Source organism: Psammomys obesus, unplaced genomic scaffold, assembly GCF_907164565.1.
Source record: "Psammomys obesus unplaced genomic scaffold, mPsaObe1.curated_primary_1811, whole genome shotgun sequence".
Taxonomy (NCBI): domain Eukaryota; kingdom Metazoa; phylum Chordata; class Mammalia; order Rodentia; family Muridae; genus Psammomys; species Psammomys obesus.
In genome coordinates this window covers 8,562,339-8,589,427 of record NW_026596088.1, presented here as the reverse complement: position 1 = coordinate 8,589,427, position 27,089 = coordinate 8,562,339, and the positions used below count along the sequence as shown (strand labels likewise).

At 45.8% G+C, this 27,089-nt stretch overlaps 1 protein-coding gene and 1 pseudogene across 1 annotated transcript in view; one reads left to right on the top strand and one right to left on the bottom strand.

Moving 5' to 3' along the window:
- The window catches only part of Iqck (IQ motif containing K), a 105,741-nt gene that overhangs the window by 16,730 nt on the left and 61,922 nt on the right, over positions 1-27,089 (top strand). The window contains exons 5-6 of the mRNA XM_055627377.1: positions 24,199-24,251; positions 24,370-24,447. Of these exons, the coding sequence (XP_055483352.1) occupies positions 24,199-24,251; positions 24,370-24,447 (131 nt within the window). The remainder of the gene's footprint in view (positions 1-24,198; positions 24,252-24,369; positions 24,448-27,089) is intronic.
- LOC129691311 (MOB-like protein phocein) lies at positions 408-1,073 on the bottom strand (annotated as a pseudogene).

Here is a 27,089-nt window from a genome sequence, read left to right as displayed (position 1 = left end):
CTTGCTCCTCTGGCCTCTTCTCCTTTTTTTTTTTTTTTTTTTCCTTTATTGGCTAACTTTTTGATTGGTTGCTTTAGGTTTGGAGGTTTTGGGTCTTTTGTTGTTGTTTTTTTTTTTTTTTTTCCTTTTTTTAAAACCAAACTGTAAATTATTTTATTAACAGGCATTATAAACAGATAAGGCTAAACTTATTTTAAAAACCATGAGCGTCACACCAGTGAATATAACTTAACCAGTGAATAACTTAAAATGTATTTCTTATTTTAAAAGGCAACACTTAGCATACAAAAAACCTTTACTGAACAAATAAGCTATAATATGGATACATGATTGATGTGTCTAAAATGATATATATGTATACATAATTGTTAATTATGTGATCAGTACATTGTTCTGCATAATTTCCTTCATGCTTCACTTTTTCCAGAAGCTGAATTCTGAACTTCTTCTTCTAAAATTGGTACAATCAGCTTATCCTTCGACATCAAACTATATTTCATCACAAATTTAGTAAACCGATGGCATAAAAATGTTTCACTTTCATATTCATCAAATATCTGCCGGTGCTGAAAATAGGCATGTGAAAATATTCTATAAATCCTACAGCACACTGATCTTAGTTTTGCTACAGATGAGTCTTTAATGCTAACCCTGCCGGGAAAATATTTATTGCTCTTCAGAAGACAAGCAGCTCCATCAAGTGTGTGTCTTGTATAATCTATGGCAGGACACTCTTTTGGAGTTTTAGGAGCTGCACAAAGAAAAATCCATTGTTCAGTTGCTGTCACTTGAGCACACATATCTGAATGGCATTCACTCTGAAGTTTAACAGTAAGTCCATTTAGTTCAAGGCAGAATTGCCTTAAATGTTCATCTTCCATACACCTTCATCTTGACCTTCAGGTGGTTCAAGAATTTTGTCAGTATTGAAGCAGTCTGCCCTTATGTTCTGTTGAATATACGGCTGAACAGCAAGTGTACTGTCCATCTCATCAAATGATTCATCAGGCCAATTATAGAATCCTGCGCCTTCATGCCCGGCGCAGCACTGCCATCCCCTCCACCATCACCATAGTGCCAGAGTCTGGGTGGCTGTCGTCAGTACTCGGACGTTTGTTTTGTTCCTTTTATTTGTTTGTTTTGTAACAGGATCTTATGTACCGCAGGCTATGCTCAAAGTCCTGATCTTCCTGCCCTGACTCCCCAGCTCGTAGCAACATGCTCTGCTAGTACCTCCAGCTTCTGTGCAAACTACCCCGGGAGAGGTGTGCTGTGTATCAAGTGCTCAGGGAAGGCGCTTGTCACAACGCTGAAGTTCCCTGGGTCCTGTCACATCGACTGACCCTGTCACAGCAGAACAGAACCCCTCAGGGCTGCTCTTCTCAGCTCCCGAAGGATGACCTGGAGGGCTGTTTCCCATACAGTTTTCGAGATCTAGACTTTTGGATGTTCCCCCCACTGTTTTGTGAACTTTCTCTAGGGTGACACAGTCTACTCTCCCCAGATAGGGCACCAGTGACCAACCAGTATAACAGTTTTACCAAAGTCCAGCCCATCACTGCAAAGCGTCGCCTGGACGGGTGGCCACTTCCTTGTTGCTGTATAGATGGTGTCTCCCTTTCAGGTAACCCTCCACACACAATTAGAGGTTTTGGCATCGGCAGCTTGGGTGGGGAAGGTATTGGAAGTAGTAGCTGGAAAGGGGGGAGGGTCAGTGATCCTCCCCAACCCCGCCTTCTGTGAAGAAACAGCAAGCCTGACCTTGAGAATCTCCTGGGCACTTCAGCTACTCTCGCGGAGATGGGAAGGCAGTGGCCACCATGCTCAGAGGACAGTGGTCCACAGCACCCTCCAGAGGGAAAATGAGTAACAACTGCTGCTGGAGCACTCGCTCTGCACCGGGCTCCTCACTGAGAGCACCATCAACGCTTACAGCAGCCCAGGAAATTCTTTTCAGTTAGTGTTGTCTGTGTCCTGTGGATGAGAAAAGTGAAGGACGTAGAGCTTCCCGGTGCATTCAAGGCAAACAGCAGAGCCCGGATTCAAATCCAGATGAAATGAGTTAAAATGCCACTTAGACAGAAGGCAGTAATTATGGTGAAAGATAGTTGACAGACAAAGCCTGCGGTCTGTAAATGTAGTCACAGTTAATGGCATGACCACACGGCTGGCCTTCTGATCCCAGAGGGTCACTGTCTGAGAGGAACTCATCCTCCTTCGCTGGTACTTTTCTGTGCTGCAGAGATAGTTTCCATGTGCTCTATAAAATGTCCAACTTCTGTTTAGTGCGATCTGGATGTTACCCTTTTCCCTTCAGTCCTTTCTGTGACTCCCTCCTATGCTCACTCCCCCGGTTGCTCACCTCTTGGAGCTCTATTCCTCCTGGCAGGCAATGGTGTCTTTACTTAAAGCAACAATGACTTAAAAGACCGGTCATATTTGTTGAGACTTTGTTGTTGTTGTTTGTGTGTGTGTGTTTGTTTTCTGTTTTGTTTTTACTTACTCTGTGGCCAAGGATTATCTTGAACTTCTGATCCTCCAGCTTTTACATCCCGAGTGCTGGGAGCACAAATGTGTGCTACCATGTGTGATTTCAAGCACTGTTGGGGATCAAAGCCAGGGTTTTATGCACACTAGGCTGTGTTCTACCAACTGAGCGGCATTCACTACCCTGCTGTTAGGAATTGGCATAGCATACTGTCTTAGCTTTCTGTCACCATAATGAAATACCTGAGAGAATCAGCTAATAAAGGGAGAAAGTTAGTTAGTTTTAAACTCAGTGTTGGAGGTTCCCTTTCACAACTGGCTCATTGTTGCTTTGTGCCAGGCAGCGCACCATGGCGGCTGCAGAAGGCAGAGTGAATCCACTCACACCACAGGCTGGAGAACAGAGAGAGAAGGTGTTGGAGGTCCACAGTCCCTTTTGATGGCACACCCCAGTGACCCGGACTTCCCATTAGATTCTGCTCTCCCACTGGCATCACGAGGGGGACCACCTTGATCACGTGGGATACCATACCATTTGACAATGACAAATCCATGTGATGAAGCCAAGGGCTCCCAGCTTGACTCTTAAGGCCCTCTCTGACCCTCCTTCCTCGCCTCCCTCCCTCCATCTCTGGCTCTCCTTCCTAGGCAATAACCCCCCCCCCCCCCCAGCTAAACAGATCTCCCAATACCAGGCTTCCCACTTCAGGGCCTGTGTGCATTTGTTCCTCCTTATTTTAGAAAGCACTCCTTGAGCTCCAGTCTTCTGCATATTTAAGCGCTAGTTGTTTTCCAGACTCAGCTGCGGGGACACATCTTCCAGGTTCCCAGGTCCCTGAAGGCCAAAGGAGAAGCAACTGATCCTAGCTCTCAGATTTCACAGTACTCATCTGTTCCTCCTTTTATGGTAAATTCAGACAGCCTTAATTAGGACATTCTTAGCCCACATATATTTAATTTTATACATGCCTGCCTCTCCAACTATTTTAAGCCTTCTGAGGACAGATTCCCTATCTTAGTTTTCTACTTCTCTTTCTTTCTTTCTTTTTTTTTTTCTGGTTTGTGTTTCTCTTTTTCGAGACAGGGTTTCTCTGTGTAGCCCTCGATGTCCTTGAACTCACTCTGTAGATCAGGCTGGCTGAACTCAGAGGTCCTCCTGCCTCTGCCTCCACAGTGCTGGGATTAAAGGAATGTGCCACCATGGCCTAGCTAGTTTCATACTTCTCAATGCTGAGTAATATTCTACCCAGCCCCTAGCACAGGGCGAGCAGAGGTAGTTGGTCCTCGATGAGTGCACACAGCTGGACATTAAGATGCACAGTTGTTACTATGTCCTTGGCCAGCATCTTCTTTTTTGGAAGGCCACTCTGTTGGACTTATTCCCCTGAGTTTCAGTAAGTAGTGGGAGAAAGCTTAGTGGCTGGCAAATGGCCCAGCCTGATTCCCTAACAGTAATTAACAGTAAGTAAATCAGGCCTTGGTGAAGAGCAAGACTCTGTAGATGATGTCCCATCATTTCTAAGTCTACCTCTGGCAGGTATGGTGCACACACCCGCTGTCTCAGCTTCTTAAGACAAGGTGAAGACTAGCCTTGTCAACTTGGTTGATGATGTCTCTTTAGAAATTTAAAAGGGCTGAAGGGGTCAGTAGCGTAGCTCTTATTCTAGCGTGTACAAAGGCCCTGGGGTTTAAACCCTAGCATCAAAGTAAAAAAAGTACAATGGCTGGTCTGACTCTTAGGCTCTGGTGTGAACCTCTGTGAAATGGGAGGCTTTCATCTTCCAAGTCAATTGCAGTTTCCACACGTGCGAAATGAGGACAGTTACAGTGTTGCCCGAGGGATTCTTACAGTTATAAAACAAGGCAGGCCATGCAGTGTACAGGGCAGACCCGAACCTGCAGAGCTCTCAGTAAATATTAGCTCCGGTTCAGCTTCGTGTCCCTGTGCAACAAGTCCCTCTCAGATGTGACCTCCCCCTGATCCTGGTTCTTGGGGTGACTCAACACTGGGTCCTAGTCCCAGGAGGGATAGGGGTGGGGAGAACCAGCTCTCCAGTGATTTCATAAAGTAGGCTCGGGTATTTGATGTCTTTATGGGAAAAGGGAAAGGGGGCCTCAGTCACACCTGTCAAGCAGTACCTTACTGAGCTCTAGAAGCTTCTCTGTCTTCATCATGCACCTGCGGGATCCTGAGCAGTTCTTCTCTGGCCCTCAGCCTGCATGGCTGCTCAGCAAAGCCAAACCCCAGCACTAGGCTCCCTCCTAGGTCAGCTATCTCTGGGGCTCTGGGGTATAGAGGGGGACAGGAGCTTCATCTCTTCCACCCACGTAAGGCATAATGGGTCTTCTCCACATTGCTGTGTAGGAAACTTGTGCATTCAAACTGAGGCGCTTTCCCCTATCTTGCTACTACACCCGGCCAGGCCACAGTAAACACAGTGCAGCTTTGCTGAGGTAGACTGTATACCAAAAAGGACAGAGAAGTGATTGACAGCATTTCCAGGATCGGAGCAGGGAAGACCCCCCCCCCCACCTTCACTGTTTGGCCTGCTGTTGTAGTAGCCATTGGAAATAGAGGCTCTGGGGAGGTGGCTCAGCCAGTCAGATGCTTGCTGTGTAAGCACAAGGACCTGAGTTGGATCCCTAGTACCTATGTAAAATCCAGTCTTCATGGCATGTGCTTGTCTAACCGGCCTCGCCAACTAGGTAAGCCCCAGGTCCCAGTGAGAGACCCTGCCTCAAAAAAACAAAACAAAACAAAACAAGGTGGAAGCCACCTGAGGATGAATGACACTCGAAGCTGTCCCGTAGCCTCCACACACACGCAGACACGCACACATGCACCTCAAGCATGGATAAAATTGAGGAAGAAGGAGAAGAAATAACAGTCAGGAAGGTGAGAGGAGCTGTCATCTCCCTTTATTCATTGTTGGCAGCCTGCCAGTGCTTGCCACTCATCGGCTCGGTCCATCCCGGGAACTTTCTAAACTAAGCCCTCTTTTTTCCCACTCCAACCCTCCTGGCGGAAGGTCTAAAAACCCAGGGAAATTCAATTTATCTGGGTTCATCCAGCTATCGAGTGACAGAGGGCACCTTAGGTGATCCCAAGCCTGGGCTCTCATCTCTCTGTGTAGACAGAGTGAAGCTCTGCACAGCTCTGGAAATGCCAACACTCCCTTCACTGCCGTTTTCGGGGAAACGGGTGGCTACTGGTCTTAGGTTCTGAAGGCTAAGCTCTTTGAATTCTTACTTCCTGTCACAGGCTCGATGGCTTCTGCTCATTACTTGTTTTCTCATTTAGGATCTACCCTCCCTTCTCTCTATGATGATTAACAGAGGCCAGGTGCAGCTGGGGGCAGTGAGGATGAGGGGCTGGGGTGGCCGGAGTGTAGAGCTCGCTGCCGGCCAGCCATTGTTTCTGGTTCCTTTCCGGTCACTTCAGTTCTTGCCGCTGAATGAGAAACCAGATGACCTCTCTGTCACCTCACCTTCCACCATTTCCCCCTCCTCCCCTCCCTCCCGCTCCGTCCCTCCCCACTTTGTTTTTGTGGTAAATGGGTAGTTGCATGGGGTAGGGGTGCGCACTCACCTGTGTGTCCTTGTGTGGAGGCCAGAGGTCGGTGTGCTTCAATTATCCTCTTATTGCCCTCCACATTATTACTTGCCAGTGTCCCTTGGTGAACTTGGACCTTACCTTCTGAGCTAGACTGGCTGGCTCCTGAGGCCCCGGTGATGAGGATTGCACAGGCGCACCACTCTATGCAGCTTTTATGTGTGCCCTGGGATCTGAGCTTAGGTTCTCATGCATGTGCTGCAAGCGTTTTACCCGCTGACCCTGGTCCTGCCCTTTTTTATATCTTGCTGCTGGTTGGAGTAGGTTCAGTGTGCTGTAGCCTTTTATTAAGTTGAACATGGGATGGGATGTGACGAAACAACGAAATGACCGCAGTGGAGTCTTTGTCTGCAGACTTACAGAACATCTGCAGGTGACGTGGCCCGGCGAGTAAGAGTGCTTACCACACAAGCATAAGTACATGGGCTCAAAGCCTGGCATATGCCATGCACGGTTGTACAGGCAGGTGCGCACACACAGCTTATCTTCGTATGAGTGAAGTCAAGTGATCATGGGCCCCCATGGAGTCAGAGTAAGCTCTCAGGCCCCGCTCTGTCCTGAAAGCCACAGACACTAGTAAACCCTGTAGTGGAAGGAGGCCGGTGGAGAGGTTGCTCTTCTGTCTTGTGTGTCTGATGTTTTTCACAAGATTGACTGGAGAGGAGGAACAGCAAGAGTGGAGCCGATGCTGGAATTCCTTTTGGGACCTAGGGCAGCTGTGTTCACAGTGGTCCTCTCATTCACTCCGCTGCGACTCTTCTAATTTACACCCTTCAGGAAGTATGAAATCAGTTAAGAGGGCCATAATTAAGATTTCACATTGAAGGCTGCATATCTAATATTTCACAAATAAGTTTGAAATAAAGGGACCAAAACAGTTTCCAGCTTCAGGCAATGATGAACCGCTTTCAAAGAATCCAAGGTATTTCTGTGTGTATTGGGGATTAATGAGGCAGGCTTGTGCCAACTTGTGTTTCATCTTTAACACCCAGCAGATGAGCTGTGGCTGAGTAAATGAGAACAGTCTAAACATCAGATGCAGCATCCTACACTAGGAGGCTGAGGCAGAGGAGGAGGGGAGGACTGAGAGCTCCTCCTCCCTTTCTCCTCCTCCTCCTCCTCCTCCTCCTCCTCCTCCTCCTCCTCCTCCTCCTCCTCCTTCTGCTTCTCCTCTTCCTCCTTCTTCTTCGACAGGGTTTGTCTGTGTAGCCTTGGCTGTCCCAGAATTCCACTCTGTAGACCAGGCTGGCCTCAAACTCAGAGATCTGCCTCTCGGGTGTTCTGGTTAAAAGCATGCACCCCCCCAAAAAAAATGTGGGTTCTTAAAGAGTGTCCATTTGTAGGGATGGATCAATGTCAAAGGCAAGCCCAGAATCACATTTGACCATCTTTTTGCACTATGGCCTTAAATAATCTGGGTTTGGGGATGGAGAGGTAGCATAGCAGTACTTGCTGTTCTTGCAGAGGATGTAAGCACTCATGTCAGCTCGCTAACAACTGCCTGTGACTCCAGCTCCGGGGGATCTGATGCCCTCTTCTGGCCCCTTTGGGCACCTGCACACATGCGGCACACAGACACACCCACACACACATAAATAATAAAAAAAAATCTTTAAAAAATTGAGTTCAATTTCCTCAGCTATTAAGGAGATACCAGAATAAGTCCTGTTACTAGGAGGAAGTATGCAAATAATATTTACTTAGCAATTCTCATGGGTACCAAGAAATGTTAGCTTCTTCCCTATCTCCCAAGATGCTCAGGTCTTTGAATGTCACACATATCCAAGGTAGGTGAATTGATATTCACTTTTTCCCTTTCCTGACTTAGGATTTATTGTTGTTGTTTTTTGATACAGGGTTTCTATGTTTAGCACTGCCTGTTCTGGACTCACTTTGTAGACCACACTTGCCTCTAATTTACAGAGATCTGGTCTGCCTCTGCCTCCTGAGTGCTGGGATTATAGGTGTGCGTTACCGTACTCGGCTTCATTTAGGATTTTTTAATTAAATATGATTCTTTCCATTTTTCCCTTCCGTGTTTGTGTGGTCTTTGGTTGGACTATTTTTGAAGGTTTAAAAATGCTATTATTTCAGCCTCCACACTTGTCATCTGCAAGTGGAATGCCTGCTATTCTGATTTGTCTTTTCCCACCCAGCTGTTACCCTCACCCTGTCACTGGGCATCGAAGCTTCAAATGAGCAGCAAGCAACCACCAAACAAGCTCACACAACTGGGGCATTTCTGTCTGTCACCAGCCACCAAACTCACATCCAAATGGTTCTGAAACAGTAGAGTCATTCATGGCTTACTGGGACTCTTGACATTTTATCTCGATATGACTCAAGAATAACTTCTGACTTGTAGTTTAATCTTAAAAAGCAGACTTATGCTTATTTATGCTTGATTTCCTTATTTTCTGTTTTGCTTCACAGTGTGGCTCCAAAGTAGCTGAATGTTTAGTGGATGAATATTGTTCTTCCAAAGCCAGGGCCTGTTTTGAAGATGGCAGTTAAGTGATGTTACAGAGGCTGGCAACCTTTTGTTAATCTGCTGTCGCTATTACACACCAGAGATGCTTTCTTCTTCTTAAAAATCTTTGTGTGTTTATGTGTGCGACGAACCTTTGTGTTTGTGGTCTATGAGTACAGGCATGTGTGTGCCATAGCACACCATAGAAGTCAGCAGGCAGTTTTAGGTGTCATTCCTTACTTTCACCTTTTTGAGACAGGATCTCTTGTCCACCACTGTATAAGCCAGATACTGGCCTGGCAGGCTTCAGTGGATCCTCTCTTTCTCTCGTCTCTAGGCAGGGGATTCTTCTCTGTTTCTCATTTCTCAATGGAGGTTTCTCCTGTCTGTCTCATCTCTCACTGGAGCTACAGATACACTTCCTTCTGCCCCCAGCCTTATGCGGGTTCTAAGGATCCCTTTTCCGGTATTTGTGCTTGTGTACCAAATGCTTGCTTGACCTGCTGACTGAAACCTCTCCCAGGCCCTGTAAGTGGGAATTTCTTAAGTGGGCCTACAGGTGCTCGGATCTACTGTTTCTCTGTGGAGGTAAATAGTGGAGATCGTCAGGGTTTGGTGGTTAAGTCCCTGCCCTGTGGCTTCACTGAGAAGTGGTGAAACCTTTAATTGTAGGGTGGTGTGTGTGTGTGTGTGTGTGTGTGTGTGTGTGTGTGTGTGTGTGTGAGACAGACAGACAAGTGGACAGAAGTTAGGTCATCGGGTGTGACCTTCCTCACTTTCTCTTTGCTTCTAGCTCTTATGAGGCAAACAGTCTATTTGTGCCAGCTTCTGCCACGATTTACTTTGCCACATTTACGACAGCATGTGCTGAAATCTAAGCAAGTGAGACAGATCTTTCCTTCTTCAAGTAGCGTATCCAGTATTGTTTTGGTATAGCTGCAGGTTTGTAACAGTATTTGTAAAAATATTTATTCTCAGGCAGCAGGGGCGAAGGCCTTTAGAGTTCTTTCCCTTCCCATATCTTCTCCTCCTCTACCACCTCCTCCTTTTTTGTGTGTGAGACAGTCTTACTATGTGGCCTTGGATGTTCTGGAATTCACTATGTAGACCGACACAGCCTTAAACTCAGAGATCTGCTTGCCTCTGCCTCTCAAGTGCTGGGATTAAAGGCAAGCGCCTTCATATCCATCCATTTCCTCTTTCTAGCTGCCTCAAGTAGAGCCTTCTTCCCGATTCACCAATAGTACAACCCCTTCCTCCGACTTGTACAACTTCCCCCCACCCCCCCAAAAAAAATATGGTCTTATGCAGGGCGGGTTGGTTTCTAACTCACTATGTAGCTGCGGATGGCCTGCACTCTTGCCTTCACTCTCCATGTGCAAGGTTTACGGGCAAGCGCCACATGCCCTTCTGATGGTGCTGGCAGGGTGTCTCCTGTGCTGTCCTAACATGGGCCTCTTTTTATGGGGCTGTTAATCCCACAACTGGAGTTTCTAGGACCAAAAGCCTGGCCTTTCACAGTCCCTTCCCACAAAGCCAGGCTCAGCCACCCATCCCACTTAAAGAGACAAGTGATTGCAAAAAGCAGAGACAGGAGATTTATTCAATATGGCCACATTGAGAAGAGGAGCAGTTACAAGAGGTACATGGACTCGAGTCTGTCTTTGGGGTGCTGCCGTGATTTTTTAAGTTTAAATATAGAAAGAAGTGGGGCAGAGGACAAGGAGCGGGCGTTATTAAGCAGGCCTGGCTAAGGTGGGCTCTGGTTGGTCTTTGGCTCCATTACAGTCCTACAGAGGAATCCATCCTACCCTTAGGCCTCCTCAGTGTGTCTTCACCATCATGCACAATTGTGATGTGAAGAATCCACAGTGACTGGAGAAAGATTAGGGACAGTGATTTATCTGTGCCCTCAGCCAACGTGAAGGGGACAGATACAGAAGGAAGGCAGAGATGTCAGGCTTTCACCCTGGGTTCAGTTACTTTGTGGCCCAACTGAGGTGGCCATGCTTTTTAGGAAAAACAGCTTCTCAATGCTTGTTTCAGTTGCCCTCACAGGCTCTACTCATATGACCTAATTTACTTTCTGAAGGCCCCTCCTCTTGATGCCTTTGACTTGGGGAGTAGGATTTCAGCAGATGAATTCGGTGGGAACAGGGACACTCAGAGCACAGCATGTAATTACCTTTTGTGTGTGCAAGAACACTCAAGCTCTCAGCAAATCTCAAGCAGGAGTGCCGCCTTTATTCCGGGCCGGCCTTCCTCACTCAGTGTTTGTGTAAGAGATTCCATTCGTTCTGGAGAACACCCTGATGGTGAAGCTGCTGTGCTTAGCAGCTTCAAGTGTGGAAACTGCAGTCTGGAAAGAAGGAATATCTTATTTGCATTTACAAGGTCAGAACCTTGCTGAACCAAGATGCCAATCAGTTCTGCAAATTCAGCAAATTCACTCCAGGAGATGACTTTCTAAGCAAATGATAGAGAAAATGGTCCTTTCTCATCTAGAAAGATGAAACTCAACAAGCCAAAAAACAATCATGACGAATACATGGGTCCCAACAGCCAAGCCCAAGTTCATATTTGAGCGTTTTGCACCTAAATGAATAATGACTCAAAGTAGGGGCTGCTTTGCAATGATCTATGTTATCAGTGACTGTGTCAGTGGCAGAGGCCAGCTTGGAGTCACTTGTGAGTGCTTCCTGTATGGCAGAGGCTGATTGTATTAATTACTTCTTTGTTGCTGTGATAAAATACCATAGCCAAGGCAACTTAGTGAAGGAGTTTATTTTGGGCTTATGGTTGCAGAGAGTTAGATTCCATGGTGGTGGGGATAGCAGGTAGAAGACACAGTAACTGGAATTGGAAGCTGAGAGCTCACGTCTCAAACTGTGAGCAGGAAACAGAGCTAACTCAACATGGCACCAAGTCTTTAAGCTTTTAAAACCTGCCCTCAGTGGCACACTTCCCAAACCTCCCCAAACTGGAGACCAAACATTCAAACGCTGAAGATACGGGGGACATCATTCAGACCATCACACTGCTTGACTCTGTGATCTGGTTTTGGTGGTGGTGTTTTGAGTTTGGGTCTCATGTAGCCCAGGCTGGCCTGGAATTGGGTATGTAGCCAAGGCTATCCTTGAGTTTCTGAACCTCCTGTTTCTACCTCCATGGTTCTGAGGTTACACTATGCTCAGTTTTAGTCAGTGCTGGGGATCAAGCTCAGGGCCTCCTGCATGGGAGGCAAATTCTACCAACTGAGTACTACGCCCAGCCTTGTACTATCATCAATGTGACTCTGGTATTGGATGCCTTTGTCTTCCCTACTCTGTGACTGAAGGAACTGAGGTTCAGTGAGGCGCCCAACTCATGAGACTACTAAGAGGAAGAGCCAGGGTCTGAACCTAGGACCCTGGTTCCAGAGTTAGCATTCATCATGGCCATCAGTGCAAGAACTACTTCCCATTATGCAATGTAATCACTGCAGAGATATGAACCACGTGAGCAGATATGCTCAGCTCAACTTGAGCATTGTACACTGCATGAGAACAGATGCCAAAGCACCACGAGATAACCCATAAATATGTATAATTTCTACATAACAAACTTAAAAATGTTTTAATGGTTTTAATTTTTTAAAGAAAAAACAGTTCCCATGGTGACTCTTAAAACTGCTGTCAGACCCAGTTTGTGAGCGATGCAAGAAAAATCTTATTATAACTTTATAGTTGTGTTTCTTTTCTTGTTCTCCTCCTAACAAAGGGGCATTGATTACTTCATTCCCAGACTTGGCTGGAAGTTGTCTTTGTTTCTGAAAAATCAAAGTCCAGCTTTGAGAACAAGGCTTTAAAGACAAAGTCAACGGCCCTGTCCCAAGGGTGACCCCAGGGTTCTCTTACAAATGAAGGGCAGTGGCTTCGTAGTGTGACTCTCCCCCTCTGGCTTGAAGCTTTGTCTGCAGGGGCAGGGCTTTCTGCCAGATGGCTGAGGTAGCAGTCTTGACTAACTGCCAGATGGGAGATAGCATCACTGCACCATAAGTTGTGTTTCAGTTGTGAAGCCCAAACAGCATCAGTTAACTTTCTGCCGCAAAAATAGCTTCCATTAGTGGCTTAAAATTACGTCTGTTTATTTAGCTTCCATTTATTCTCTGAATCAACAGCAGTCGGGGCTGGACTTGTCTGGGAGGTTCTTCCAGTCTTGGCTGTGTTCATTTTTTCATTTGTGTGTTTCTGTTCAGCTAACACACACACACACACACACACACACACACACACACCTACACAGACACACACACATCATCATCATTCAAACAAAAAACGTTTGAAAAAATATGCTTAGGAGTTGGAAAGATGGTTCAGTGATTAAGAGCTCTGGCTGCTCTTCCAGAGGACCTGGGTTAGGTTTCCAGCACCTACATGGTGGATCACAAATGTTAGGTCACACAAATGGTTAACTTGGGTGCCTATCAGCACACCAAAGCATATGCAGGCCTCTGGGCTCATTCAGTACCTGTGGCTCCTCTCAATTCTTCCCACCACACTTCCTACCATAAACCTCTCCAGCCCAAAGGCTTCCTTTCTCTCACCCCAGCTTCACTTTCCTATATAATCCTGCCATTTCAGCCATTTGTTCTTCTGGCTCCTCTCTTGTTCTCTCTCTGGCTCTCTGGCTCTGTCTCTCCTCTCTTCCCCTCTCCTCTCTCTCAGTTCTCTTCTGGCCCCTCTCTCTTGGTCTTCTTGGTCCTTTTGGTTCTCTTGGTCTTTGGCTCCTCTACTGGTCCACTTGCCCTATTACTCTTCTATCTTTCTCTTCTCTCCCTCTCCCTCTCCCATCTTCCTCTCCTCTCATGGCCCTGTTCAGCCCAGACTCTTCCAGATGCCTCTGACTGTACTCTCCCTCATATCTACAATAAAATCTTCTTCCTTTACCAAAACTTGGAACGATCATGTCCTCATTTCTTTCAACAGCCATGTATAACTCCAGATCCAGGGGATGCAATGCCCTCCAGAGGTACCAGGCACACACACCATGCACGGACATTTATGCAGGAAGACATCCATATAAAATAGTAAAAATAATTTAAAAAACAAAAAAACACTTAACACATATTAATTGTTTGAAAGACAGAAAATCTGTAAGAGGAATGCTATTCCCCCATGGCCCTTATTGTCTGTAGGTTTGCCAGAGTGAATGGTGGATGACATCCTGCTTAAGGTATAATTAAGAAAAAAATTCATTGAAGTCAGACATGTGCCACAACACACTGCTTTCTAGATATTATAGACAGACAAGGAGAGACTCTTAATTGTTTTTGTTTTTGTTTTTAAAGACAAGATTTCCCTGTGTAACCTTGGTGTCCTGGACTCCATTTGTAGACCAGGCTGGCCTTGAACTCAGAGATCCACCTGCCTCTGCTTCCCAGAGCGCTGGGATTACAGGTGTGTACCACCACTGCCCAGCTGACCCTTGTCATTCTAAACTCCCAGGCTGAACATCTCTAATGAGAATACCCAAAATGTGTAACTCTTTTCTTCTTAGAGTCTCTAGCAAAGGTTGGCCCTACACTTCTGCTCATGTCACCTCTGCCTCCTGAGTGCTGAGATTATGGGCATAAGCTCATAATTTCAGTTTTATACAGTATTGGGCATGAAGCCCATGGCCTTCTGCATGCCAGGCAAGCAGTGTATCAACCGAGATCTAGCCCCAGCCCCAACACCAACATCATGCCACAGGGGAAAATTCTATCTTGTGCTGGCTAGTTATATGTCAACTCAACACAAACTAAAGTCATCAGGGAGGAGGGAGCATCGATTAAGAAAATGCCTCTAGCCAGCCAGTGGTGGTGCACTCTCAGTACTTGGGATGCAGAGGCAAGCAGATCTCTGGGAGTTGGAAGCCAACCTGGTCTACAGAGCAAGTTCCAGGCCAGTTAGGGATACACAGTGAAACAATCAGACAAAAACAGAGACAGAGAAAGAAAAAAAAATGCCTTCATAAGATTTGGCTGCAGACAAGCCTGTAGGACATGTTCTTAATCAGTGCTTGATGGGGGAGGGCCTAGTCCATTGTGGGCGGTGCCATCCCTGGGCTGCTGGTCCTGGGTTCTGTAAGAAAGCAGGCTGAGCAAACCATGAGTTGCAAGCCAGTAAACAGCACCCCTCCACGGGCTCTGCATCAGCTCCTGCCTCCTGGTTTTTGTCCTGCTTGGGTTCCTGCCTATATTCCTTCAGTGATGAACTTCAGTATGGAAGTGTAAGCCAAATAAACCCTTTCCTTTTGAAATTGCTTTTGATCATGGTATTTCATCCCGGCACTAGAAACCCTAAGACATATACCATCAAACTCACATGTAAAATTATTAAAAAAATAATCAAATATAGTTACTTTCAGGTTGTGGGCATAAGGCCTGTAAGGGACATAAATTAATTTCATGTTCAGACTTGGCTCCATCCCAAGATATTTGCATAAATGTGAATATTCCAGGATCCCAAAGTTTTGAAACTCAAAGCAGTTCTGGTCCCAAGCATTTGGAATTAGGGATTCTCAACCAGTTTTTAAAGGGTTAAAAAGCATCATATATGTAAGCAAAACTCAGGGCCTAAGTGTTAGGAATGATGATCTCAGAGGCTGGATATGCACTCTGAAGACACCTCCCAGGCTTGAGGGACTGCTAGAATTACAGCTTGTGCTCAGTCATAACAAACAAACAAAGACAGAGCAATTAAAAAATTGAAAGTATCCCAGCCTTCTTTGAAGATATTTTTATTCATCCTTTGAATGTTCCATGTATTTATGCAATGTATTCTTTATCACACCACCCAAAACTACTCTCTCCTTCCAACGGCCCCTCAGCTTCCCCCCGCCTCACTCTATCTTCACTTACTCTCCTTTTGGTTGGTGTTACTGCTCACCTCCTGAGAACGATTAGTGCTCATGTGCCCACGCATGAGCCACCAGTGGCCATAACCCCAGAGGAGGGACCGTCCTTCCTTCAGCAGCTGTCAACTGCCAGCCACTCCTCCAGGAGCAGCGCCTCAGAGGGCCCCTCTCCATCCCTGCTGGGATTTAGACGGGTTTGGTCTTGTGAAGGCCCATGGCTGTGAACTGACAGTGCCATAGCCACATGGTGTGTCCAGAAATCAGCGTTTCACAGCTTTCCTCCCCATCTGTCGGCTCTTCCATCCTTTCTGACCCCTTTTCCTCAACATTCCCTGAACCTTGGCTGGGGCCAGTTGATGTAGATGACTCACCCGCAGCTGAGAGCTTAGCTCTCAGGGTCGGCTCCTTGACCAGTTATGAGTCAGTGCACTAACCATTACCCACTAGAAGAAGATCTTTCTCTGACCAGAGTTAAGAGCATCACCATCTGTGATATAAATACTTAGAAGGTCATTTGTCTGCATGACCATTTAACAAGACAACAGCTTCACCCTTGGGATTCCTACTCTCCTCAGACCCAGCCCTCTCTTGAAAACTTATATCTGAATAGTGGAAGCCAAAAAAAAAAAAAAAAAGAGAATGACAGTGGAATCCATTGGGTTTTATTTAGACAGGGTCTGTTCAGGCCAGGCTGGCCTTAGACATACTCTTCCTGTCTCTGTGCTCCTGAGTGCTAGGATTACAAACGTGTCAACTTTCTAGCTGTGACCTGTCATGTTGTTGAAGCCATAGCTGCTCTATGAGCAGTAGAATCTGTGACTTCAGGTCCTGAAAGTATTGCGACCTTGAGCTTCTTATGCCTCAATTTCTTCCTCTTTAAAATATAAATGATCTCAGTTGTTTTATACAAGAGCGTATGCATGAGAATCCAGTAAAAAAAATCTGTTTAAATGCAGAGTCAGCTCAGTTATTTGGCATATACAAGGAAATGTGACAGTAAAATAAAGTTAACTGGAAAAAAAAAGTTACCTCGTTTTAGTCTTAGTTGGGGTTTCTATTTTATGATAAAACACTATGACCAAAAGCAACTTGGAGAGAGAAGACAAACTTACTGCTTGTCCATCATGCAGGGAAGACAGGGCAGGGACTCAGGACAAGAACCTGGAGGCAGGAACTGAAGCAAACACCATGGAGGAGTGCTGCTTACTGGCTTGTTCCTCATGGCTTGCTCAGCCTGCTTTCTTATCCAGCAAGAACCACTGCCCAGGGATGGCACTGCCCACGATGGGCTAGGCCTTTCCACATTTGTCATTAATCAGACAATATCCCACAGACTTGTCTATAGGCCAATCCTATGGAGTCACTTTTCTTCCATTGTCAGATAACTAGCTTATGTCAAGTCCATATAAAAACTAGGCAATGCAGTCCTGGAATGGAAGACTAGAAATGAGTCCAGTATCTGGGGAAGAGATCCCTGAGGCCGTGCTGGTTCTTTGATGGAAGACAAAGTTCTAGAGTCAGACAAGCAGCTTTGGGCCTCCTCTCCAACCCTTTCTGGTTCTGGGGACCCTGCAAGCCTTGGTTTTCAGGTCTGTTATATGGGGAGGGTGATGCTAATAGTACCTATCTCCCCAGGGCCATTGGGAGGATTAAAGAAGGGCATGTGGCAAGTGCTATGAACCCTCACTGTTGTCATTAGGGACTGTGCTTGACAGGAGGCAAATGCCAGCACATGAAAAGCCAGAGCAGGCAGGAAGCTGGGTCCAGGTTGAGAGAGACAATCAACTCAGAATGGGGCAGGCATATGGAGATGGATCTATACAGGTGCACCATGAGAGCTTCTGCCAAAGCTTCTTTTTACCCAGGACTTGATGCAAAGAGCAGGCCTTGAAGGACTGTCCAGACCCCTGGATGTGCTGGAGATGATACAGTGCAGCCAGGTTTGCCCGGAGTCTTGATCTTGGCAAAGGACTTATTACCCACAAAATAGAGTTCTGTGTCCTTCTTTTTTTCCCCCTTTGATTCAGCTTTTTTTTTATTTTAATTTTTATTATTAGTTACATTTTATTAACTCTGTATCCCAGCTGTATCCCACTCCCTCATTCCCTCCCAATCCCACCCTCCCTCCCTCATCTCTTCCCTTCCCCTTTCTGAGTCCACTGATAGGGGAGGACCTCCTCCCCCTTCATCTGTTCTGTGTCCTTCTTTACACAATCTGTGGTCACCGTGGCCCTCCTGGTCTCATGTCTTTAGAGTTGCCTTCCCTGGTCAGAGTCTGTATGAGCTGGAAAAGGAAATGATTTTAAGGCAGGAAATCAACTGGTGATTGTTACAAGAGCCCTCCAAAGAGGGGTTGAAGAGCTACCACCTCATGCCTGTCCTACTGTGGACTGGCTTGTATTCCTCGGGAAGAGATTAAATAGGAGACATGTAAGTACCTGAAAAGATGAGACACGCCAGTTGGCCTGATGTTCTAAAGTGGTCCCTTGATATCTAGCTGTGCCTTTGGATTGTCTTAATTGGAGCACGGGAGATCAGAACTTAATTAGAATGTAATTGAGCAGCTACATTGAGCAGAGCTGGCTTAATGGATGCTTTGTAAACGTCACTTGGGAATTCTTCCCATCAGCACACCCCTGAAAATATTTTAGGCACTCAACATTGTCCTGGCACTTTACTGTAATCGATTCTTAATAAAAGTTGAATGTTTATATACTTAGCAATACAAACCAGCACAGACTTAGATGACTTTGTTTCAACCAGAAGGGCATTGTTATTTATGCAGAGTTCTGATTCCTGTATTTCCTGGAGGAAATACAAGCTTTGAGGGCTTTTCCAAAGAGTGTCAGAAAACCCCATTTAAAATAACTTACATAGAGAATAATACTTTTTTTTTTTTTTTTTTTTTTTGAGGTGAGAAGCCTGTGGAGAGATCCTCCAGCACAGCTTAAGAACCTCGGTGACATATTTAGAAAAAAAAAAAAATGTTCTTTTATCAGTGCTTACTCACTGATAAAATGATGTTTCATTATGGTATGTTCTTTTAATAGTTAGACCACATTCCACCCTCTTATCTCCTCTCACCTCCCCCAACCTCCTGCTGGACCCCTTCCTCTTCCCAAATACTCTTGCTGCTGTTTTCATGTTATGCATGTGTGTTTAACCTGAACTCCACATATGAGGGTAAACATGAGATATTTGTCTGAAAAGTTGACCTAACCTGCCTAATATGATCATCTCCCGTTGTACTCACCTTCCTGCAAACAACGTACTTCCTTTTTCCTATCGTCTGAAAACAGTTCCACATTGCGCATATGCACCGTGTTTACTTTATTAATTCTCTGTTGGTGAACATCTTTTTAAAGAGAGGCCATCACTATGGAGCCCCGGCTGACCTCAAACTGACACTCCTCATGCCTCCGCCTCCTGAACGCTGGAATTGCAGCTGCTCACACCAAGGCCAGCTGTGATGTCTTGGCTTTGGGGATAGAATTATGTGAACTCATTTAAACCAGATTTTGTTGTTCTGAAATGTTAGTCATTTCTCTTTCCAGCCTTCAGCCCTTTAGTCTATCTCCTGTGTGTGTGCTCAGCATAAAAATTGATATAGACTACTCTATGGATTGATCTCATGTTGATGTGTGCCTTTTCTCTCTTTGAAAGTTGTGAGTTTTTTAAACAACATTTTCCCTCCCATCTTCTCATGGCTGCTTTTTTCAAACCCACCACATAGCTGTTACAGTTGCATGCTTTGTTTCATTTGCTTTCCGTGTATCAACCAACTAACCCATCGGTTCCTCTCTCTTTCTGTCCAGTGCGTTACTTTGGATTCACCTCAAAATAAATTGTAGACTTAGGATGACATATACCTTATCCCTTGACCCTGGCTCTTTAACTTTTTACCTTTACATTTCTTTTCAACTTTACTTTTGTGTGTGTGTGTGTGCATGTGTGTGTGTGTTTTGAGACAGGGTCTCCCGTACCTGTCCTAGGCTGGCCTCCAGTCCCATGTGTAACTGAAGATGTCCTTGGTCTTCTGTGTTCTCTCAATTTTCAGTTTCTGGCGTCCACTACCACATCCACCTTCAACTATAGATTTTTGTTCTGTTTTTAGGATCTGCAGCCTGGAAAGATAGCTCACTGTACAGTCTCAAAACCAACCAACCAACAACAAAAATAATATGTTTTAACTTTGCAGTTGCCCATTTGCTCGATTTGCACAAATATTACACTCATGCCTTTTAACAGTCAAGGCTTCATTGTCTCTGCCCATGCTTCATCAGCCTGGCAGCCCAAGCGTCTTCAGGCTTGCGCTTTCCTTTTTCTATTGCTTCCTCTCTTATCTCTTCACTCACCACAGCTTTTCAGTTGCCTTTCCTTCTCCCTTTCAGCTCCCCAGCAGATAATTTTTAAACTAAACAACAGCTGAACAATACCCCACTGTTCTTCATGTCTGGGTATGCAGGGCACGTCCATGCCTGCCCAGAACTGAAGGAAAATATCATCTCCCATACTTTCTTTGCACCAAAAGCAAATAAATCTGTTCACAAACTTCATATGGCTACGTTAAAGTCTATGTAACAGGGCGAGCGAGGCTGCATTCTCTGCATAGAATCTTTGTCACTAATCAGTGTGGTAAATGCCAAGTGGACAAGCGTGGTGTGTGGGAAGAGGGAGAGTCAACCATCTTACAGTTGCTCCATTGTTTGAGCCATTAGGCTGCAATTCATGCTTGGTTACATATTTGCATTGTTATAACAAGTATTTTCTTCTTTTAAGATAGCTTTTGGAGGGTCCTTTGCACACATAGTCTTTAAAAAGCAAAAAACAAAATAACATTACTGGCACACACACAAGAGGATGCAAAGTTGGGAAGGTGGGAAAAGGGGCATGGGGCAGATCTGGGAGGAATGGGCAGAGGAGGGTGACTGTGATCAAAATACACTTAGGAAATTCTCAGAGAACTAACAAAAAAAAATTGTATGTCAAGCAAACAGACCCTTTCTAAGATTTAGTCCTTTTCATTTTATTCCCTTGGCTGGCTGTGTTTCATTTTCTTTATAAAAGCTGTTGGCTTCGAAGTAAAAGACAGCAAACAATCTCTAGCAATTCAGGCACCACTGTGTTTTCCTCACTAACAGCCACGATAAAGCTTCCTTTAAAAACCCCAAGCAGCACTTTGCTTTTCAGTGACCATCAGTTTCACAGCAATCCTGTCAACCTTCTGTAGGATTACAAGACCAAATTGGCAGTTTGTAAGGGAAGAAGCAAAAAGAAATCAGAAGGAAGTTTCTCATTAAAAAAAAAAAATATTGCGGTGGGCTGGGGCATAGCTCCCTTGGTGGAGAGCTTTTCTTACACTTGAAGCGCTGGACTTGGTTCCCAGCACCACGCAAACCACGCAAGGCAGTGGACATTTGTAATCTCAGCCGTTGGGGGACTGAGAAAAGGCACCAGAAGTTGGAGGCTGTATAACCTCTGCTGCAGAGCTGGTTTTCTCAAAAAGAGAAGAGAGAGAGAAAAAAAATTATGGAAGTGGAGGAAATGTATGCAGAATTATACTCATCATTCTTAGTTTGAAATGCCCACATCCTTGTTCCTGAGCCTTTCTTGCTTTGACCCTGGAACTGTTCCTGCATGGGTTCGCTCATTTATCCAGCCCTCGTGGATCCCCTGTTCCACACAGAGCACTCGATGAAGTCTGGGTAGAAAGGGCATGTGTCCACCCTGCTCCCCAAGGCTTGTCGTTTGAAGGGGGACACACACTACCTGTGGATTATTACTTGCTGAGATGCTGAGATGGGGTTCATCAGGAAAAGGCAGGAGAGCCTTTCCTTAGCGGAGAAGGCTTCGTGTGAGTGGGAAGGCTTCCTGGAGCAGTTTAGGATGCATGGGATTGGACAACTGAAAACTCATAGTTAAAACTTCCTCTTTTGTAAACAATAATTAACCCAGCATAGTCTGGATTGGAGATTGAAAGAAAAAAGAAAAAAAGAAAAAGAAAAAAGTCCCTGATATAAGACTGTGAGCTCTGAGTTTTATCCTGTGCACACCACCAATGTGGATGGTGAGAGAGGAGAGAGAGAGAGAGAGAGAGAGAGAGAGAGAGAGAGAGAGAGAGAGGACTCATGCATGCACCCTTCGGGTCCTGAGATCTAGGGTGTCTGGATTAGGTCTAGTACAGAGTGATCAGGCATCTTGCTGATGATACCTGGGTTGTCTTTTCTAGGTAGGGCTATTTTGGATTAGTTGATTCCACCGCACCAGTCCTATTTCTAAATATGGCCATATCCTGATAGAGTTGGTTAGGATACTAGCAGAGGAATCTCCAGGAGGGTTCAATTCAACCCCTTCCTTCCATCTCCCTGTGTCTCCTGCTGATTCTGTTTGTTGGCTAGCCCCAGGTGGTTGGTAAGGGAAGATGGGTGACTTGAGCCATTAAGCCAGTCCCCACCCCCCACAGCCCCATGACAGAGCAGGGTAGATCTAGAGGGACAGAGAAAATTTCCAGAATACTTTGCATTCCTGGGAGGGCTACCAATATGGCAACCAGCAGCTCCAGACTGACTTGGTTTGTAGTCTCTGTCAGAAGTTCTCTGACTTTTCCTGTGGTGATGTGAACAAATGACCATTTTACTCCAAATTGGCACCAATGCCCAACAAAAGGAATCATGCCACCTGAGTCTAGGTTGGTGAGTCTGTGAGTTTATTGAGGCTGCTTATAGGCCAGTGGATGACTCAAAGGCTGCACCCACTGGAAAGCCCACTGTGGCTTGGGTCACACCTCACATATCTGTGTTTCCGGAGCCTCCTGGACCAGGAGCAGGCAGCTACAGAAGTCTCCTCCATAGGGATTGTTACCACCTGTCTGCCTGGGGAGGGCCCCTGGGAACCTTGTCGGTCTCAGAAGCTTCCCGAGACCTGTTCAGTTCCTTAATCCTATGTGTGGAGGTCTCCTTCCAGCTAGCCCGCCTAGCTGAGCGCTAAGGAACATGTGTAAAGGAATTCAGAGGAAACTGCTGTACAACAAACCAGAAAGGAAACCTCCATCTCTCTGTCCCCTTAACAGTTCTCTGACAGGAGCCCATGCTTCTTTTAGGTCGTGAGAAGGAAGTTCAAGTAGAAACAGGAGACGGGGTACCTGCTGCTCTGCCTTCTCAGCACAGCTTGACTCAGTACCCTAGAATGTTTTCCCCTGTGACTTCCTAGCTAAGGACTATATTTGACTGCATGTAACGATAAGAAAAGTGGCAGTAAATCCAGTGGAGTTTATTTTGCCTCACGCATCAAGATCGGGATAGTGCAGGCCCAAGCTGGCCCAGTGGCTTAAGACAATTAGCAAAGGCCCCAGCTCCTCCCAACTCCTGCACCAACGTCTGTTATCTGTGGATTTTTGTGTGTTTGGTTTGTTTGAGGCATGCTTTCCTGTTGCCCAGGCTGGCCTCAAAGTCACTATGTCTCTGACTGTGGCTTCAAATTCCTCATCTTTCTGCCCTCTGCCTTCCTAAGGCTGGGGTTACAAGCATGCGTCACCATGCCAGGCTGAATGTGTGGGTTTTGGTCTCAGGGCTTGAAGGGACTGCTTGCTCCACTTCCAGGCCCACAGCTGTGTTCCAGACTGGAAGCAGCAGGGAAAGTCAGAGGACAGCAGGCAGGAGAAGCCGGGAAGTAGAGTGTTCACGGACATCCATGTCCATTTCTGCCTCACAGGGCAGAAAAGCGTCCCATAGGTGGCCCTTTCTACTCAGAAACCCAGGAAATCGTTTTTGGCCTAACTGATAACTATGGGAGCATACGGTTTCTGGTAAGACATGGGGTGCAGTATGGGAACTAGGTAGAGCTAGCGGGATCCGACTGCTTGGCTTCCGCCTTTCAGTGCTTTGCAGTTTTACTTTCGTCACTTCCCCTCCACCCTTGAAAGTAACACCTAGATCTGAAGTCCAGCTGTGGCTCTGAGTAGACTGAGGGAGTCAACAAACACAATGCAGCCCAGTGCCAGGGCTTCAGTCAGCCTCCATGCCACCCGTGCTTCATCCAGCGGCCCAACAGCTAACCACACAGAATGAGGTCACAATCACCTAGCGCCCTAGTTGATGATGCTTGCACAATGGCAGCCAGACACCATCCCAGGGTATGTCTCTCAGAACACATCCTACCTGGTTTTCTCATAAGTCACTCGTAACTCAAATCAAGTCGTGGCCTAGATAGTAAAATCCTTCCCAACCGTTCCTAACTGTTGTGAACCATAAGATCAGCCTCTTCAGGGCCGGAGAGATGGCTCAGTGGCTAAGAGCACTCGTTGCTTCTGCAGAGGACCAGGGAGGGTTCAGCACCTAGTGCCTACATGGCTCAACCACCCATAACCCCAGTTTCAGGGATCTGATATCTTCTTGTGACGTCCGATGACACCAAGGACATGGTGCACATATATGCATGCAGGGAAAATACATACACGTAAAACAAATCTTTTTTTTTTTTTTTTTCGAAAATCAGCCTTCTGAGACACAGGTCAAAGAAACACACAATAAGCACCTACTAAGTGCACTCATTGCCTTTTTAGTCCCCTTTGTCAGAAAATGCTTTATCCAAAGTTGACTAGAGATATACTTTCAGATTGCTTTATATTATACACATTGTTGAGATATTCTAAACTTTATAATGGGCCCATGTATATTTTATCTGACCAACTAACCTCTCTCTCTCTGTGGACAAAGTAAGAATAAAATTTAATTTTTTCTACTCTCTTTAGAGGAAGAGAACCAAATTTATTGCCTGCGATTTCCTGACCGAGTGGCTGTACAAGTAAGTTGTTCCTGTCATGAATATTCAGTGACGCCGACGATTTAATTGTGTTAATTTGCAACAGAAGTATAACAACTGACCTAATTCTTTTTCTCGTCAAACATGATCGTGTAACCAGCCAGAATCCAAAGAGGGCAGGGGAGCCGTTCACGAAATTCTTCTCCATTCCATTTGTAGAGGAGTGGCTCAAGGCTCAGTAAGTCTGAACAGTTGATTCCTAACTTTTTTTTGTATGTGTTTGTGTGTTTGGTGTGCATGCATCTGTGTATGTATGTCCGCCTGTGTGCGGGCCCACGTGCAGAGGCTGAGGTCGGGAGTTCTCCTTGTTCACTGAAGGAGGGTCTCAAAGCTGAGCACAGAGCTGGCTGATGCAGTTAGTCAGGATAGCCAGCTTGTTCTGGGGATGTGCTGTCCCCTGAGCCATCTCCCCCACCCACGCCTAATCTCAAGGTCATGTTCACAATGGCTTTTTTTTGTGGTATAAGGAAATTCGCTCATGCCCTGCACCCAAACTCCAGGTCAGTTATACTTGGGCTCTGGTCCTTTAGAGCACAGACTAGGCCTCCTCTCTCTACACACTGGTTCTACCCCAGAAACCTGTCAGAAATAACACAGAAAAGACATTCTTGGTCTGAGTAGTTTTTCTTTTCAGTCCTTTTCTCAGTCTTTGTGTCTGCCTCTCTGATCAAGCGGCTTAAGCTCAGTGCCCTTGTATGTGCTAGACAACAAGATTTCCCAGCTGGTCTCAACTGCGAGCTTCCTGACTCTTTTGCTGTTAGCGGCCGTCCTCTGTCAGAGGGCCATGGTGTCTCAGGGAATGCGACTGGACTTTTCTTTTACTTCTCAGCTCATCCCCATTTAAAATATAATACAACACAGTGAAAACTCCCACTGGCCATTAAAATCTAGATCTCTTTCCCTTATGGAAGCAAGTTCTCTCCCTCCACATGGTGGGTCCCAAGGATCAAACTCAGGCAGCCACATGTGGGTGGCTGCAGGCACTTTTACTCCCTGAGCCGTCTTGCTAGTCTTCAAGTCATGTTTTCACATTTTTTAATTGTCAGGGTTGCATGTGTGATCGAGCTTGTAGAGGCCAGAGATGTCAGGTGTCTTCCTTTATTATCACTCATATATATATATATTTGAGGCAGGGCCTCTCACTGAACCCTAACCTCACCCATTGGTTAAGACTGGCCAGCCACTAAGCTCTTGGGATCAACTTTCCACCGTCTCCCCAGTGCTAAGGTCACAGGTGTACGCCCACCACACATTTCCCAAAGGTGCAGAGGGTATGACTCAAGGTCCCACAGCCTCCTCAGGCAGCACAGTGCCACCTGAGCCGTCCCCCAGACCCCAAGTCACATTTTAAATGGCCAGATACCTTAGGTTAGACTGTTAGCCTCAGTGTCACAATTTTTGCTCAAGTCTGTTGAGAACATTAAATTGAATAAGTAGCCCCTGACTGACTTTGTCCATTTTGCCAGACAAAAACTGATCATAAAAAAATTTGAAATTATGGGATCAGGCCAGGTGACTTGTACCTGTATTCCTTCACAGAACTGGCAGATGGATCAGGAGGTCAAGGTCATTCTCAGTATAAAGCCCTGTCTTTAAAAAAAAAATTATAAGATACCAACACACCTTTAATCCCAGCACTCATGGAGGCAGAGGCAGGTGGATCTCTGTGAGTTCCAGGCCAGCCTGGTCTTACATGGTGAGTTCCAGGACAGTGAAGACTAAATAGAGAGATTCTGTTTCAAAAAACCAGAAATCGTATAATGTAAAAAATTAAGATTATATATTGAAAGGAGTGTCATATAGGAAAAAAAAAAAAAACCTTGATTTTTATTTAGATTTTTAAATCATTGGCTGTTGCTCAGTGGTAGAGCACTTGCCAAGCATGCACAAGGCCCTGGGTTTCACACACACACACACACAGACCATACATACCATACACACATACATACCATATACACACCACACCCACACACCACACAAAGACACACAGAGTTGCACATATATGCCCAAAGACACACACATGTACACATACACGTCAAGTCACATACACACAAGGACCTCTGCTTAATTTGATCCCTGAAGTAATGAGGTCTGTTGTTCACTGAATGACTTGTATTTTTTCCAGGATGAGGTCTGAATTCCTCAGTTGCTGCTGAGCTTTCAAAATGAGCCATTTCCCCACTTGTGCTAACTAATGAAAAAGAATCTTAGAAATCAGGGATCCAACCCAGACATGGTGACACATGCCTTTGACCCTAGCCCTTGGGAGGCAGAAGCAGGCAAATGTGTGTGAATCTGTGGCCAGCCTAATCCACATAGTGAGTCCCAGGCCATCCTGGGCTGCACGGTGAGAGAGACCCTGTCTCAAAGAGATGGAGGTGGGTGGTTAAGAGCACTTGTTGTTCTTGCAGAGCACTTAGCTTCCATTCCAAGCACCCCCATGGTGGTTCACAAACTTTTGTACTCCAGTTCTAGGGCATCTAGTGCCCTCTTCTGACCTCTGTAGGCACTGGGCACACATGTGGTACACAGGCTTACATGCAGCGAAATACTCATACACATACAATAAAGCTAAAGCACAACATACAAGACCTTCTTTCCATGAGCATCTTTGCAAATCCCTTGTCACTTACTGCACAGGAATTTTCAAGTGTCCTCAAGGTCCCCAGGTAGCAGCCACCATTGGAGCTGGAGCCACAGCACTCTGGCTTCTGCTGGCATTTGTGTTCATTATCTCTCCAGGAGATGCCCAGGAGCACGATAAAAAATGAAATCTAATTCACACTACGTAATAAATATCTGTGGAGCACCTACCTGCCA